This window comes from Aquarana catesbeiana, linkage group LG01 (assembly GCF_042186555.1).
Source record: "Aquarana catesbeiana isolate 2022-GZ linkage group LG01, ASM4218655v1, whole genome shotgun sequence".
In the NCBI taxonomy this organism is placed as follows: Eukaryota; Metazoa; Chordata; class Amphibia; order Anura; family Ranidae; genus Aquarana; species Aquarana catesbeiana.
The window spans coordinates 224,018,015-224,034,627 of record NC_133324.1 but is presented as its reverse complement, the minus strand read 5'-3'; the positions used below and the strand labels follow the sequence as shown (position 1 = coordinate 224,034,627).

The 16,613-nt window shown below is 41.2% G+C and overlaps 1 protein-coding gene across 1 annotated transcript in view; it reads left to right on the top strand.

Annotated features, from left to right (window-relative positions):
* The window catches only part of KREMEN1 (kringle containing transmembrane protein 1), a 212,612-nt gene that overhangs the window by 64,387 nt on the left and 131,612 nt on the right, over window positions 1-16,613 (top strand). The window contains exon 2 of the mRNA XM_073625455.1: window positions 13,622-13,784. Coding sequence (XP_073481556.1) covers window positions 13,622-13,784 — 163 coding nt within the window. The remainder of the gene's footprint in view (window positions 1-13,621; window positions 13,785-16,613) is intronic.

Below are 16,613 nucleotides of genomic sequence, written 5' to 3'. Positions count from 1 at the left end.
CCCCTTTGCATTGAGTGTTGGTTCATGATGGAGACAGATCTTTTCCCATGACTATAGTATCTCAACCAACTTCTTCCTCAGCAAGGCCATATAAACGCTATAAAGTACTATTGCAATTTATATAAACTATTATAAGGGAAAACAATGCTAAAAGAAGTCTAAAGAGGGAATCATATAAACAAAAGTCTTCGTCTTGTGGAAAAAAAATACATGGGGCCCATTTTTGTTGGCACTAAAGAGCATATAGCCTGGTATCAGAATTACAGGTGTCCTCCAGCCACAGGGATACCAATCCCTATGCCAGGCGTGCTGTTCTCTGACTCTGGGTGCTTGCATTTGGTGTGCCTGGCTGTGCAGGAGTGGGGGATCCAAGTTCATCTGCAGTTCCTACGGGGGCGTGCTACAATCTCATAGCTGGAAATCAGTTCATGCATAAATGTTGAACCCAGCTGATCTGTTTGCTCATCTTTACCAGGCAAGTACAGAGAATGCACATTGATGTTATTGCATAAGCAGCTTTGAAAGTAGCCCTATCACATTTTCAGTACCAACCTTTTGAAAAAATCGAGAATGGTACAGGGGCATTTTTCCTCGCATGCTGACTTAATTCATTAAAATAACAAAATAGTATACAAAGCAGACATAATGGTTGCACGTATTAGATGTATTTCACCTGCTTCTATTATTTTACTCATGGAGAGATGCAATGCGTTGATTTGTAATCCTTGTTTATTCCAGTGGTTTTTGAGCTGTTCATGGCACAAATGCTAGTGGTGCTGTTGAAGGCGCACACGATTTTCTTCCCATTCTTCTGTAACAGCAACACTTGTTCCTTTTAATGACTTGCCCAGTGGCAGCGGTATTCCGAGCAGGGCTGTTCAGTTCCCAAAAATGAGCTGTTAATGACTTCCGGAGTGAATCTCTCCTGGGACTGCATTTAATATGCTGCTCATCCATTGCAGGAACAAAGGGCCTTGAACCTTCCCTGAGTAATGTCTACACATGCTAGAAATGGCTATAAAAGTCACAAGTGTAGACCCCACAGGTAAAACTCCCACAACCTGCTGGATAGATGGAGTACAGATGTATGCGGAGTGGATATGGAATCCATTATTCTAAGACTCGCAGGGCGGGAGTGGAGAAGATCAGAAGGAAAACATTAAAAAGAAATTTAATTACAGGATCAGGATTGACTTGGGCAGATTCATTTACTTGTACATACTGGATGCTTTTTTTACAAGCCTGTCTTTTATTTTCCTCTCTCTCTTTACTTTTAAAAGGGCACATTTTGTTCTGATTTGTGTCTGTTTAGTGCGGCAGACAACAGTGGCAACATGGAACTAAAGCAGATCCTGAAAATAAAATCTGTTTGACCTGGGCTGTCCTAATAGTTTGCCCTTACAGGTCACTGTTTTTTTACTGTCATGGTACTGCCATTTAACCAGAAAAGCCTTATGCTCAGTCTAGCGATGGGGAAAACAGATGGGGTCAATATATCCTTTAAACATGTCTTGTTCTATCATGTACATGTACCATACGGAGAATTACATTTAAAGTACATGTGAACCCTCACCTTGTAAAACAACACATTACCACTTTTACCATTTATTTCTTTGGCACTTTTTGTTTGCAAGTTTAAATCAGTATTTTTTGCTAGAAAATAACTTATAACCCCTAAACATTTTATATATATATCTATAGATATCTCTCTCTCTCTCTCTATATATATATATATCTATATATATATATGTCTATATATAGATAGATAGATAGATAGATATCTATCTATCTATCTATAGATAGATAGATAGATAGATAGATAGATAGATAGATAGATAGATAGATAGATAGATAGATAGATAGATAGATAGATAGATAGATAGATAGATAGATAGAGATATATATATATATATATATATATATATAGATAGATAGATAGATAGATAGATAGATAGATAGATAGATAGATAGATAGATAGATATAGAAACCCTAGGTAATAAAATGGCGATCATTGCAAATTTTTTTGTCACATGGTTTTTGCGCATCAAATTTTTAAACTCACTACACTTTAACGAATAAGAAAAAAAAAACACAATATATACCCCACTTTTTTTTAAAAATATGAATGATGATGTTACGCTGAGTAAATAAGATACCTAACATGTCATGCTTTAAAAGTGTGCACGCTCATGGAATGGCACCAAACTACGGTACATAAAAATCTCCATAGGCAACGCTTTAAATTTTTTTACAGGTTAACTGTTAGGTGTTACAGAGGAGGTCTGGTGCTAGAATTATTGCTCTTGCTCTAATGTTTGTGTTGATACTTCACATGTGTGGGGCGAACACTGTGAACATATGCGTGCCCGACCTATGTATGCTTTCGCTTCTGCACGCAAGCACGGAAGTGACATCATGGCGTTGCTCCAGTCCTCCAAGGCCATAGACATTATCTGGCCTTTGTTCGCCTCTAAAGCTACAGCCTTAACCCAGGTAAATCACTTGCAATCCACGGTGCAATCCAACGGATAGCTACATATTGCAGTTGGCAAGTGGTTAAAAATACAGGGCAAAACATTTTTGTATACATATAAAAAAAAAAAAAAAAAAACTGGGGAGGGGGTCAGCACAAGTGTGATCATTGTAGGAGAGCAGGCTGAGTACCCAGCACAGCCAGAAAGCTGACCACAGTGTGCCCTCATGCCTAGTGTGGTCAGTTTTTAATAGGAAAGCAGAGGGACTGACAAGAACACCAATGATTTCACACAAAGGAAGCAATACAAGGAGAACAGGACACTTTCTAATACAATTACAGGGTACAGCAGGCACATATAAGGAATATGAAATGTTCAGTCAACATATTCTTTAATACTAACAGCATCTAGGATGTACTCTATAGATTGTTTCTTAAATACAGTTTGCCTACTTTGAGCAGGATAATCTATGTTACGACTGTGAGCTAAACACTGACAGCTTCAGGTCTAACACCAAGGTAGGCCATTGTCATCGCGTAGAGTCTAGTTAACCGACACATACTGACCTCTTTTAAATGTGACCAAGGCATTTATAAGTCAAATGCTTCCATTCATAAAAGGGTACAGTTCTATCTTTTGTTACGTTGATGCTGTCAGACTGCCTAAAATGTAAGATATATGTAGATATTTTTTTTTAGTGTTAGTGCTGTAGGCCTATATCTAGCTGTCCTTTGCCAGAACTGCTTTCATACAGAACACAGCAGATAGGATCTCCGGCAGTCCAACATTTTCCCTGCACAGTGCCCCAATCAACACCACTCCTCCATCCTGAGCAGCATTGTTGATATGCCATTCCATGCTGGGGCCATGTCAGAGCAGCGGTCCAGATCTCCAGCATGCTGCCAACACAGAGGGGCTTGATATACGTCTACAGCACTAACACATGGTAAAAAAAAGACCTACACATACTTTATAGGTAGCCTGCCTATATCAGAGCAATTAAAGGCAAGGGTTTAGTTAGGCTTTAAATTAGGGCTGAAACAACTAATCGATTAATTGACAACTAATCGATGATGAAATTAATCGATTACTATTTTCATAATCGATTATTATTTAATGCATTATTTGTTTACATATCAGGAAATACAGTGCAGCACACATACAGCTCAGTACACCGTCCATACAGGTCAATAAGTGTCTGAGAACTTGTGAATTTGTGAGGAGCAATGCCTCATGGGACATGTAGTCCTGGGCAGGAAGTGAGTGGTTCTAAAGGCAGAAGTTTTCTTTACCTTGCTATTGGGGCTCTCTATACTGTACTTAACGCACAGCAAAAAGCAGTGTAGAAACAGATCAAAAGCAAACTGCATAGTTGTGTACCGAGCCTTATGCTGGCCACATGGATCAATTTTCAGACGAGAATATTCATATGAAAAATCTTTGTACATTCGCTGAATGAAAGAATGTTTGAAATTTTCACTTTGCTTTTAACTGGTTTAAAATGAAGGTAATTTCTGAAGGAATACCACATACACTGTCTGAAAATTCCTTTCACCAAGAAGTTTTCTTCCATTTCTTAATTTTCCTGTCACTCGTTGAAAACGAACGTCGATTTGACCCCACTAACAATTCGAAAATCGAACGTTCTTAAAATTAAATTTTTTTTTTTTGAAGGAAGACATTGTTTTTGTATGGCCAGCATATAATATATTACAGTTCTGTTTGAAAACCTGCAAAACAGTCTTTAACTTTTTTTTTTTTTTTAAAAAGGTCTCCGAGTCTGATATTTACCAGATTCAGCCTCCTAATAGTATATACAGTATATATCCCTTCTGTTTGTTATTCTCAGAGTGGATTAGAGATTTTGCTCCCTAACCATATAGTTGGTTATTTATATTTATCACTGCATAGAGATATTTAAGAATAAATTGCCTTTTTTTTAAACGTTACATATTAACTAAATTATACACCACACTTTTTTTAAGGTTATTAATCGATTAATCAAAACAATAATCGGCCAACTAATCGATTATGAAAATAATCGTTAGTTGCAGCCCTACTTTAAATAAATCATTTCATAGGAGAATCACAGAAGACGCCATTGCTTATTTCTGCAAATGCTAGTTTCCTGGCTATTCTGCTGAACCTCCTGCATGGAAACTCAAGCAGAGGATTTAACAATTACCAATCAGTGGATTCTCTGATAAAAATGCAGGACTTCTCCTAAATGTCGGAGAAGCATTCAGCCCGCCTCTATATCTGGCAGCTGAGAGGATGTCACTTGGAGGGAATGGATGGAAACACATGTGTTTTTTTTTTTTTTTTGGGGGGGGGGGGGGGGGGGGGGCTTTTGGAGCATTTTCACTCATCATGCATAGGGCAGCCCATCCGCTTTAATGGGCTGTCCTCCATGCAAAAAAGAAACTCCAGAACTTTTGGAGTGGAGCTTGGTGCGATTTTTGCTGGGATTTTTGGTGCAGCGCATTTCTGTAATGGAAGGCAACGCGCATGTTTTTTGTGGAGTTTGCCATACGTTTGGAAACACACTGATGTGAAATAAGCCTCATTGTTCTTGCGTAAATGTAGCAATTTCACTTTCAGATCCCATTCAGATCTAGCATAGTGGGAGTGCATAGAGGCAGCCTGTTCATTTCAATGGACTGCGCTACATGTGACTCATGGGACGTTATGGTATGTTGTGGGTCGCACGTTTTGCAGCGTTTGCTACTCGTTTTTTCACATGGCAAAATGTGCGTTTGCTTCTGTGTTTGGTGTGCCGTTAACAATTAATGGCACTGGAAGCACAACTAGTTCATTTCAGGTGTATAAAGGTGGCCATACACTGTAGGCGGTCCCAAGGTTAGGAACAACTTAATTTTTAACTCCAGCCTGTGCAGTGATGTGGAATGTTCCGGCACTTCTGGGCGCACAGTCATGTTATTTGGGGCTCTTGTGGCCATGCAGTACTGCATTTTAGGATGTGTCCAGCGCTGCAAAATGGCTGCTCATGGTATCTGGGACCAGTTTGGAGCGGAAGCGGCCGGCAGTGATGTCACGTCACCTCCGTTCGCAAGTAGGAGTCGTTTGCAACTCGGGTGTTTGTAACTTGGGTACTGCCTGTACAATCTGACTGTACAATTTTATATAATAGGAGGACACACCTATCTAGTCAACCACTCTGTATCCAGTCAGAGAGATTGTACAATCAGATTGTATAGTGTATGGTGAATTTTACAGAACCCAGCGCACAATTCTCCAGTTTTCAATACTACAGCTCTGTTATCTGATCACTCAGTACACTCTGCCAAATGAACTATCTGTGCAAGATCAAAGTTAAAGTGGAGTTCCACCCAAAAGTGGAACTTCAGCTCGTTGTACTCCTTTCACAGGTATCTTGTTCCCACTTCCGGGAGCCTCAGCCGCGGGTTTTGACGTCACCACCCGGGCTCCCTCCTCCTTCCTCGGCCAGTAAGTGAGAGGAGGGGAGCCTCGTGCATGCGCATTAGGGTTCCCAGCGTGAAGCCATAAGGTTTCACTGCCGGGTTCCCTTACTCGCAATGGCGGAGACAGTACCCGACTGGAGACCCGACTTCAGACTGGAGAGGGAGGGAGGGAGGGAGGGAGGGAGGGAGTGGGCATGGTTGGCTTTGGCTATGACTCTGAGCCACTAGCTCAAACTATCAATCAGACAGCCAGGTGGATCCTCACAATATTGTCGGGATTCTTCCTGAGCCTGATGTAACTTGGCAGCTGATAGTATGTACGTAATAGCCCGCTCTTAGCTGACTCTGGGCAGAGCCGTCTTTAAGGCAGGGCAAAAGGGGCAGCTGCCCTGGGCCTTGTTGTGGGGCCCAAAGCAGCTGCCTCATACTTGCCAACTATCTCAGTTTAAATTCCCTTGTACCTTGAAGTTTTAGTCCTGTGCTGTGTCCCGATATCTCAGTGTGAAGTGCTGGTACTAATGCTGCCCAGCTCTGCCCTATCAGTGTGTACAGATGACTCACCTGCAGACCCTGTGTTTACATGTAAATAACCGGCATTCATATGTAAATAGCGGCGGCATTACTAAGTAAATAGCTGCGGCCTGCGGCATTGATATGTAAATAAAGGCGGCATTCATATGTATATCATGCTCCCCTGCAGTGAGGAGAGGAAGTGCTGTAACCTCTAGCAACCAATCAGTGAGCAGTATTACTGTACAGTAATCTCTAGCAACCAATTAACAAGCAGAAATCATTTGCTGTAACCTCTAGGAACTAATCAGTGAGCCGTAATGTGTGCTGTAACCTCTAGAAACCAGTCAGTAAGCAGTAATGATATGCTGTAACTGCTGGCAAGCAATCACAATTGCTGCCTGATCTGATACAGTAACTGATTTTAAGTCTAGCTGCTATTTATTGTATGTCTCAGAGCAGGTGGAGAGTGAAATTGCATGGGGGGCCCAAGAAAATGTTTGCCCAGGGTCCGGTCAATATTAAAGACTGCCCTGACTCTGGGTCACAGGAGTATAATAGTAAATGTACTCCTGTGACCCTAAAGATAAGTACAGCCAAAAAAGGCATAATTCTCTTTTAAATACTTCAAGTTACTCACCAGAATAAGTGTACAGATAAGGATCTCTCCCTGCACACTGACTTACCTGATCTGCATACTTATTCAAAGTCAGAGGTTAATATAGAATCAAAGCCGGTGGTTAGCATAATGGCCAGGCTACAAGCTGCTACTTATTTTCAAAAGGAAACCTAATCTTGGTTGTGTTTTTTTTTCTACTTATACTTCACAGTAGCTTTTCTTCTGTACTGTAAGCAATGCAGCCACAAACTGTCCAGAGCAATCCTGGCTGTCAGTTAAATGATCAAGAACGTATTATTTCTGGCTGCCCAGAAGCCGCACGCACAGGTCAATCTAATATACAGCTCTAGAGAGGTCTGCCTAATTAGGTTTTCCCTGTGTGAGAAAGCTCGCAGGGCACGTTTGTCTTGGATCTCCCTGCATGTCACACAGGAGAAGTAAAGACGGAAAAAAATCATCAGCAAAGTAAGGCAACACCAAGGTTTGTGTATTTGGAGTTTAGTCTCTGAATATAACAGTAGCTGCACAATGAGGGTTCAAATTGGGAAGTCATCTCACTGCATCTGAAATTAAATCTCAAATTATTGATGGGGATGGTCTCACTGCCAGGCATGGGCGCCCGCAGAACTTTTTCGGGGGGGGGGGGGGGGCATCATTTTAAGGCCACCCATGCTCCGCACCTTTTTGACAATCTCATGAAAATCTTTCCACTGGAAAGATATATGTGTGTTATATAAGAGATAATTCATCTTCACTTTGTATTGGCACTTACTCAGGCGGCTGCGTACCATGCCCATATAACCTAGAGAATGTACATCTTTTTACATTGCAATACATCTGTTGTGGCCATATTTTGATCTTTATACTGTCGCTGTATAGGCTGTTTTCATCAAGATAAAAATAAGGCCACAACAGATGTATTGCAATGTAAAAAGATGTACATTCTCTAGGCTATATGGTCATGGTACACAGCCGCCTGAGTAACCTTGAGGACGCCCACGCTTTCAATCCAATACAAAGTAATAAGTGAAGATGAATTATCTCTTAAACTGTACTCACACATATCTTTCCAGCAAATTGCAATTATAGCTCAGCTCAGCTGTCCCACTTTCCAAGCAAAGCAATATATTATTATATATAAAAATGCTCCTCCTGAGTCTTGCTGTTACCTGTGGTTCTTCATTGCACTTGGGGGGCGGCAGCGTATCACTGACTCTGACTCTGCCACTTGAGGGACCGGGGCCAGCGCCTCGCCGGCCAGATCTACACAACACAAGCAGGCTAGCAGCCAATGACTGGAGCGGAGCCGAGGCGAGCATCTCATTGGATGATAGGGCCAGGGGGGGACGTCAGATGATAGATGCCAGCGTCTCAGAGACACAGAGAGCAGCCAGCGGACTCAGAAAAAAAGTCTGCAGCGTGGCGGCGGCCATGGCGGACCCTGCTGGCTGCTGCAACACCTTGATGATTCCGGGGGGGGGCACTTGACCCCCCTTGCCCCCTCCTGCATACGCCCATGCTGCCAGGTGTTACTACATTTTGTGCAATGGTGTGTTTTATGTACACAGAAGTTTGAGCAAGGCTTAACTTTGAAACAGGTTGTAACTAGAGATGCACCGATATAGTTTTTTCTTGGGGGGGGGGGACAAGTACAAATACTTTTGGTTTAAGTACTTGCCTATACCGAATACAGATACTTTGCTGTGCGATTTGCGCCCATACAAAATGAATGGGTGCAAATCGCACTGCAAAGAATCGCATGCGATTTGAACAGGAATGCGGTGTGATTCCTGTCTGAATCGAATGCAGTTTCCCCGCCGCTCCTGTGTGCTCCCAGGCTTGTCAAACTGATTTCAGCACAGGAGTGGTGCAGGAAACCGCATGAAATTTGGACAGGAATCACACCACATTCCTGTTCAAATTGCATGCGATTCTTTGCACCTACTTTGCACAAATGTTTTCTATGTGCCCTGTTCACAATGCAAAGCAGGTGCAAGGAGCTGCGGTAAAATACAGACATGCTGCATTTTATCACAGCTCACAGGTACTACATCAGCACATTGCATCATGCTGCTATGCGGTGACATGAATAAACTGTCACTTTGTGCACTTACATTTTAAAAAAAAAAGGGAACTGTGGGATGCACCGATCCCCCTACAAGCCAAAATTGACAGATGCCCATACACTAAACCACTAAGGTTTAGTGTGCAGACAGTGTGACTCGAATCCGGGGAAAAAATCTATTCAAGTATGTATTGTTAACTCAAAAAAGTACCTTCTACTGTATTGCTGTCCTTCAAATCTCTAAATTCTATTATGTATTTTTTTTGCTGCTGTGATTTGACGTCCTGTTAGAAGGTGGCTACGATCATTCTTTATGGTTCCGCTGTATGTAGAAACGTAGCCAAGCTACTGGCGAAGTAAGACAATAACATGGCCAAATTAGACAGAATATAGGCCGCATGGGTGAGATCTTTCCTAGCACCCAATTTTGACCACTGACTTCTTTATCTGTAACATGCCCGGTGGCTGTAGGTGGGATATTATCACTGGACCACGATACCCACCTTCCATCCTTCCCCCACATCCTTTACTTCTCTCCCATCCCTACGTCTTATTCTTTTCACTGTTCATTTCTGTATCTTTCCCTAGAAATATGTGACACCACTTTGTAATATAATCACAACACAGTCCATTCCATGTGCACTATATTACCAAAAGTAGTGGGACACCTGCCTTTACACACACATGAACTTTAAAAGCATCTCAGTCTTAGTCCGTAGGGTTCAATATTGAGTTGGCACACCCTTTTCAACTATAACAGCTTCAACTCTTCTGAGAAGGCTGTCCACAAGGTTTAGGAGTGTGTCTATGGGAATGTTTGGCCATTCTTCTAGAAGCTCATTTGTGAGGTCAGGCACTAATGTGGATGAGAAGGCTTTGCTCACAGTCTCCGCTCTAATTCATCCCAAAGGTGTTCTATCGGGTTGAGGTGCAGGCCAGTCAAGTTCCTTCACCCCAAACTCGCTCATCCATGTCTTTATGGACCTTGCTTTGTGCACTGGTCCAAATCATTTGGTGGAGGGGGGATTATGATGTGGGGTTGTTTTTCAGGGGTTGGGCTTGGCCTCCTAATTCCAGTGTGGGAACTCTTAAGGCGTCAGCATACCAAGACATTTTGGACAATTTCATGCTCCCAACTTTGTGGGAACAGTTTGGGGATGGCCCCTTCCTGTTTCAACATGACTGCACACATCAGTGCACAAACCAAGGTCTATAAAGACATGGATGAGCGAGTTTGGGGTGGAGGAACTTGACTGACCTGCGCAGTGTCCTGACCTCAACCCAATAGAACACCTTTGAGGTGAATTAGGGTGGAGACTGCAAGCCAGGCATTCTCGTCGACATCAGTGCCTGACCTCAGAAATGCACTTCTGGAAGAATGGTCAAACATTCCCATAGGCAGTGGCACACTCCTAAACCTTGTGGACAGCCTTCCCAGAAGAGTTGAAGCTGTTATAGCTGCAAAGGGTCGGCCAACTCAATATTGAACCCTATGGACTAAGACTGGGATGCCATTAAATTTCATGTGCTGCCCCTCTGTTGTTATACTATTAATCCTACTTGGCACTGTAATGTGAATGTAATGGTTCTGCTTGATACTTGTACATGTTATATGATATTCTATTAATTGGTGGCATGTACTTTTCTTTTGTGAAAATTCAAAGAAACCTTTTGGAAAAAAAAGTACCAAACATACTCTAAACATTTCAAATACATTCCAAAATTCATTAAAAAAATTCTATGTCTTGGTAACAGTTTAGAAATTATTCATGTAATTTCTTTCATTGTCAAATTACATTAGGTGTGATTCATTCATTTAATTATTTTAAATCATCATTAAATTGTGGAGTTGTACATACAATGAGGCTAATTGGCCCCAAATGTCTGCAGTGATATTGCCCTTCCCCGTATTTTATTATTTCTGATCTCACATTGGGTGCGATATCTCTTTTCTCGAAACAGAAGGATATATTTCTATTATGTCTTTCAAGTATTTGTGTCGCTTGTTCTGAAATAACCTCTTGACTTTGCTCTTCCGCAGAACAATAGATTATGCACTGTGGTTGCTGGAACAATTATCAGAAACAGTTCTTATCTAGATTGCACTGTGGGCTTCAGATCCAATGGAAAGCAATGCTTTTCAAAACAACTAAAAAGCTGCATAGCCCTTGATTGGAAATAATAGTAACCTAGGGGAAATGTGTAGATTACAGTACCTTTGTTGGTTTCACTCTTATCCACAATGTACATGAAAGTTATAAAAAACTTAAAAAAAAAAAAATATGTAAGAGCTTTCCAGAGTTTTTAAAGTTTTTTTTTTTTTACAAACCTTTTTAAATGTCTGTACGTTTTGTCGTGTCTGCTTTCTACTTGTACATCACTACTTCTGTTACTCAGCCTAATGTTTTCTGTTCTTTCCTGGTGTTAACAATTATAAGAGGCTACTTACGAAGTTATTCAACGTGGTTCCTAAACAGAAAGTTAAAGTCCATCTAAACCCAGAAACAAACATGTTAAATATTGTAAATGACTAATTCCTTGGCGACTGCATTCGTATTCATTTTTTTCTGAGGTTTTTCCTTTATTTTCACCTGGTTATCCTGACAGTAAGACAATGGGGAAGATTTACTAAAACTGGAGCACTCAAAAGCATGTAATTGAATGTTTTTTAATAAGGCTTTGACAATAAAACCTAGAAGCTGATTGGTTTCTATGCAAAGCGGCACCAGATTTTTCATGCTTCAGTTTTAGTAAATCTCCCCCTATGTGTCCTAGTGCTCAAAAAATGTTTTCAATGGTATATTTAACAAACCAAAAGAGAGCAAATAATGGAAGTTCATAGTTTGAGTATACATGCACTTTAATTGCACATATTCATGCCTGTTATCACAACAAAATCTAAAGCTACGACTAAAGTTATTCTATAATGTATATATCTAGACATTCAGACCTTTTGGCATCTGACAAAGCACGACTGATCTTCATAGGATATGTATACTCATATAGTTATCTTTTAGGTTCCCCCTCTCGCCAGCGCCTCCCCAAATGCTTATACTCACCTGGCCACTTTCCTGCTAGATCCATGCTGTGCAGCCTAAGGGGAGACACACAGTGGCCACTGCAAACTCTTGTAGCCCCTTGCTTCTTCTGAATATCCACAGGAAGGTTCTATTCACATCTATGGAGAGGACATCTATCATTGGGATGCAATATGAACAACCTTTCTATAGGAATGAATGAGATTTTCTTTTCCACACATGCATAGAAGTAAGAATAGAAAAATGGAGTAACCCCCAAAGGTACTGATGGGACTTTAAAGACGACTGAAGTGAAAGAAGATATCTTCTTTCACTTCAGTTGCCTTTAAAGTCCCATCAGTACCTTTGTGAACCTGAAAATGCAGTAGGTAGTACTTGTAAGACAAATTTTTAGAGTATCAATTCTGGGAAACCTTGCCTACTTTTTTAAAATCACTACATGCCCTTTTTTTTTTTTATTAAAACAAGTTACTATTTAAGAAATATCTGTAACCTATTTAATAACAATTTTTTAGGTTAGAAACTGCTATAGTTTACTATTTGTATAAATGTATTTTTAATAAATATATAAATTATTTAAAGATACATTTTAAGTTGTACATTTCAAATTTCAACTACTTGTGGACCACGCTAAGGGCTCTAAGGGCTCAAGTTGATGGATGCAGGTCAGCAAAATCCCATTGGCTTTACCGAACAGTACACATGGCAGGTCAGAAGCTGCGTTTGACATGCTTTGCATTGCACTGCATTTCTTTGGACACATCAGGGTTGATTTACTAAAAGCAAATCAACTATACACTTTTACAAGTGTAGTTGTGCTCTGCAAGTGCAGTTGCTCCAGAGTTTAATAAATGAAGTAAAGCTTCACTTTTCAAAGAACACCCAATCACATGCAAGGAAAAACAGCATTTTTTCTTGCACATGATTGGATGATGGAAGTCAGCAGAGCTCCCCCTCATTTACTAAGCTCTGGAGCAACTACATCTACAAAGTAGTAGTACCCCCATCATGTCCCACTGAGGCACATTTAAAGTGCAGGCGAAGCCATTAAAACACTTGGATCTGCGTTTGAATAGCAAACACACCATTTGAAAAGAATGTTTATCATGCTCGTGTATGAAAAATGTAATAGAGTGAAAATTTTCTATTTCTGGTAACAACCCAAAAGCTTTCAACTGTCATTTCACATTGAGCTAAATTGTTTCAAAATTGTGCAAAATTGAAGCTGAAACTGTGATTCTTATTGGTTGCTGTGGACAGCAAGACTTTTCCTGTTAGCACGCTTTCATGCATAGGCCCAGTAGTTGTGATCGACATGCAGAAAGCTCATAGATGCCCACTGTGCCTTTTTGACCAGAACAGTCCCAGCTCCTAAAGATGTGTATTTAGAAATGCCTTTATTATTCACTGACAAGCACAGCAAAATATACATACATTACATCTCTAACATTATGCTATATTTATTTATTAGAATGCTACACTGTGAATGGGGCTGATTACCGAGGGACACAGAGCGAGACATCCTTGGACTGTGGGAAGCCTTGCCTCTACTGGAACGAGACCTTTCAGCATCCATACAACACTTTGAAATACCCCAATGGAGACGGAGGTTTGGGAGATCACAATTACTGCAGGTATGAATGCAGCTTATTCTATGTCATATTTATAAAGTAGGTGTTTTCTTGCCCTGTATTATCGAAGTAGCATACATAAAAAGTGCTGAGAACCAATGTAAACCGCATTACAGCTGAGCACTTACCTAAACTAAAGGTATAGTTAGCGGTGGTCTGCTAAAATGATAAACACTGCAGGCTAAATTTTTCAATTCCGTTTCATAAAACAGTATCTTTGAAATTACATTTTCTCCACTAGTAGAAAGCTGTGTGGATCAAAGGAAGACTCTCTGTCTTGGAACCTGTAGTATTGCAAAGGAACCCATCTGGGAAACTTAATAGGGCTACCTTTTCTGGTCTCCTCCTTGGCTGCAGCTACCATGTAGCTGATGGTGGCGATGAGAAGACGGGCTGGCACAAGTGGGTCAATGAGTGATGGGCAGTACCAGATTTAGACCTTGAGGGGCCGGGCACTTCAATTGGGGGGGTCCCTCTACAAAGAAATCATTTATATGACAAATAAAAAAGTGAACTGAAAAGAATGATAAACTCCACACCTGTCCTGAATTTGACCAATCTTGTAATTTTGGGTAAAACTTGCTAATAACATTTTACCCTATTCAAGATCTGGGAGTGTCGGATTCACTCTTTGACCCCCATCAGGGTCAGGCGGGGGGAGTGAGCTTCTCGCTCATGTTTTTCACTGTGATATATGAATGCTGGTCATTAACTTCACTCCCACATGATGGGGTAGGTGCTGTTGGCTGGTACTTTCCAACATTTTTTCAAACTTTTCCCTTGTCCCACCCACTTGTCTCTCGTAAACTAGGCAATAAATTCCGTAACACAGTCATGTTAAAACAAACATCTTGAAAGTCAAATAATATTAAAAGTTGAAATGTAAAACATCTGCCAAAAGCCCTCATCCCTTTCTTTGCCTCTGAAGTCAGGCTTAACTGCTCCGTATCCTAACACCCACACACAAACTTTGTTAATTTTTGTAATAATAAAACAAATTTTATAACTATTACTCTTTTTATAAAGGAAGTCTGGGACCCCTCTTTTGCCCCCTTATAAATACGGCACTGGTGATGGGCACAGAAATGACTAGGAAGAAAGATGGGCTTGGCATTTGTCAATACATTTCAAGCACAATGCAGGTCCCCACTAGGTTTTGACAAGTGACATTCTTTTAAGTGTCAGAAGCTGGCAAAAGAATGATTACATAAACAGTTTTCATCATTAAAGTGATTGTAAATGCTGAAGGTTTTTTACCTTCATGCAATCTATGCATGAAAGAAAGAAAATCATCTGTATCCGGTTCCCGACCGGCACACACCGATGTACGCCGGCAGAATGGTACGGCTGGGCAAATGGGCATCCCTTTAAATTTGCTGCTGTGCCATTGCGTGCGCGCCGGCCAGGAGCTCCGTGAGTCGGGTCGCGGGTCCCGTGGACTCGATCGCCGCAGGGATACCCACGATCGCCTCACGGAGAGAAAGGACGGGGAGATGCTAATGTAAACAAGCATCTCCCCGTTCTGCCTAGTGACAGTGTCACTGATCTCTGCTTCCTGTGATCGGGAGCAGAGATCAGTGACGTGTCACACGTAGCCACGCCCCCTCACAGTTAGAAACACTCCCCAGGACATACTTAACCCCTACACTGCCCCCTAGTGGTTAACCCCTTCACTGCCAGTGTCATTTACACAGGAATCAGTGCATTTGTATAGCACTGATTGCTGTATAAATGTCAATGGTCCCAAAAATGTGTCAAAAATGTTCGATGTGTCCGCCATAATGTCGCAGTCACGATAAAACCCGCTGATCATCGCAATTACTAGTAAAAAAAAAATATTAATAAAAATGCCATAAAACTATCCCCATATTTTGTAAACGCTATAACTTTTGCGCAAATCAATATAAACGCTTATTGCGATTTTTTTTTTTTTTTTATCAAAAATATGTAGAAGAATACGTATCGGCCTAAACTGAGGAAAAAAATGTTTTTTTTAAATATTTTTTGGGGACATTTATTATAGCAAAAAGTAAAAAACAAAGTGTTTTTTTTTAAATCGTCGCTATTTTTTTGTTTATAGCACAAAAAATAAAAACCGCAGAGGTGATCAAATACCACCAAAAGAAAACTCTATTTGTGGGGAAAAGAGGACGTCAATTTTGCTTGGGAGCCATGTCGCACGACCGCGCAATTGTCAGTTAAAGCGACGCAGTGCCGAATCGCAAAAAGTGGTCAGGAAGGGGGTAAATTCTTCTGGGGCTGAAGTGGTTATGCTGCTCCCTCTACAGCCCTCCCAATACTCCCCTGAGCTCCCTCTCGATCCAGCAATGCGCTCCTCTCCTGATTGACTGAGACACGGCAGCGGTAGCTATTGGCTCCCACTGCTGTCAACCACAGCCAGTGAGCTAATGAGGAGAGAGTGGTGGCAGGGCCAAGCCACAGCTCTATGTACTTATAGACGAATAGGGCTCGGGAGCGATCGCGCACCAGTGCCCCCATAGCAAGAGGGAGGAGCGCCGGTGGGGGACCCGAGAAGAGGATAGTGGCTGCTCTGTGCAAAACCATTGCAAAGAGCAGGTAAGTATGACATGTTTGTTATTAAAATAAAAACAGAGCTTTAATATCACTTTAAGCACAACACTAGTGCCCTCTTTAATAGGTATCTGCACCTGTATTGGTTCCTTATTTCTATCACATTGGTGTGACCACAGTCCAAAGAGGGTATACAAGTATTGTACAGGCTAAGGACAACGAATGTGGGAGCAGTCAGGTCCCAATTGTCAGTCTATGAAATTGAGAATGGGAGAAAGAATCTGATCTTATCTAGTCTGG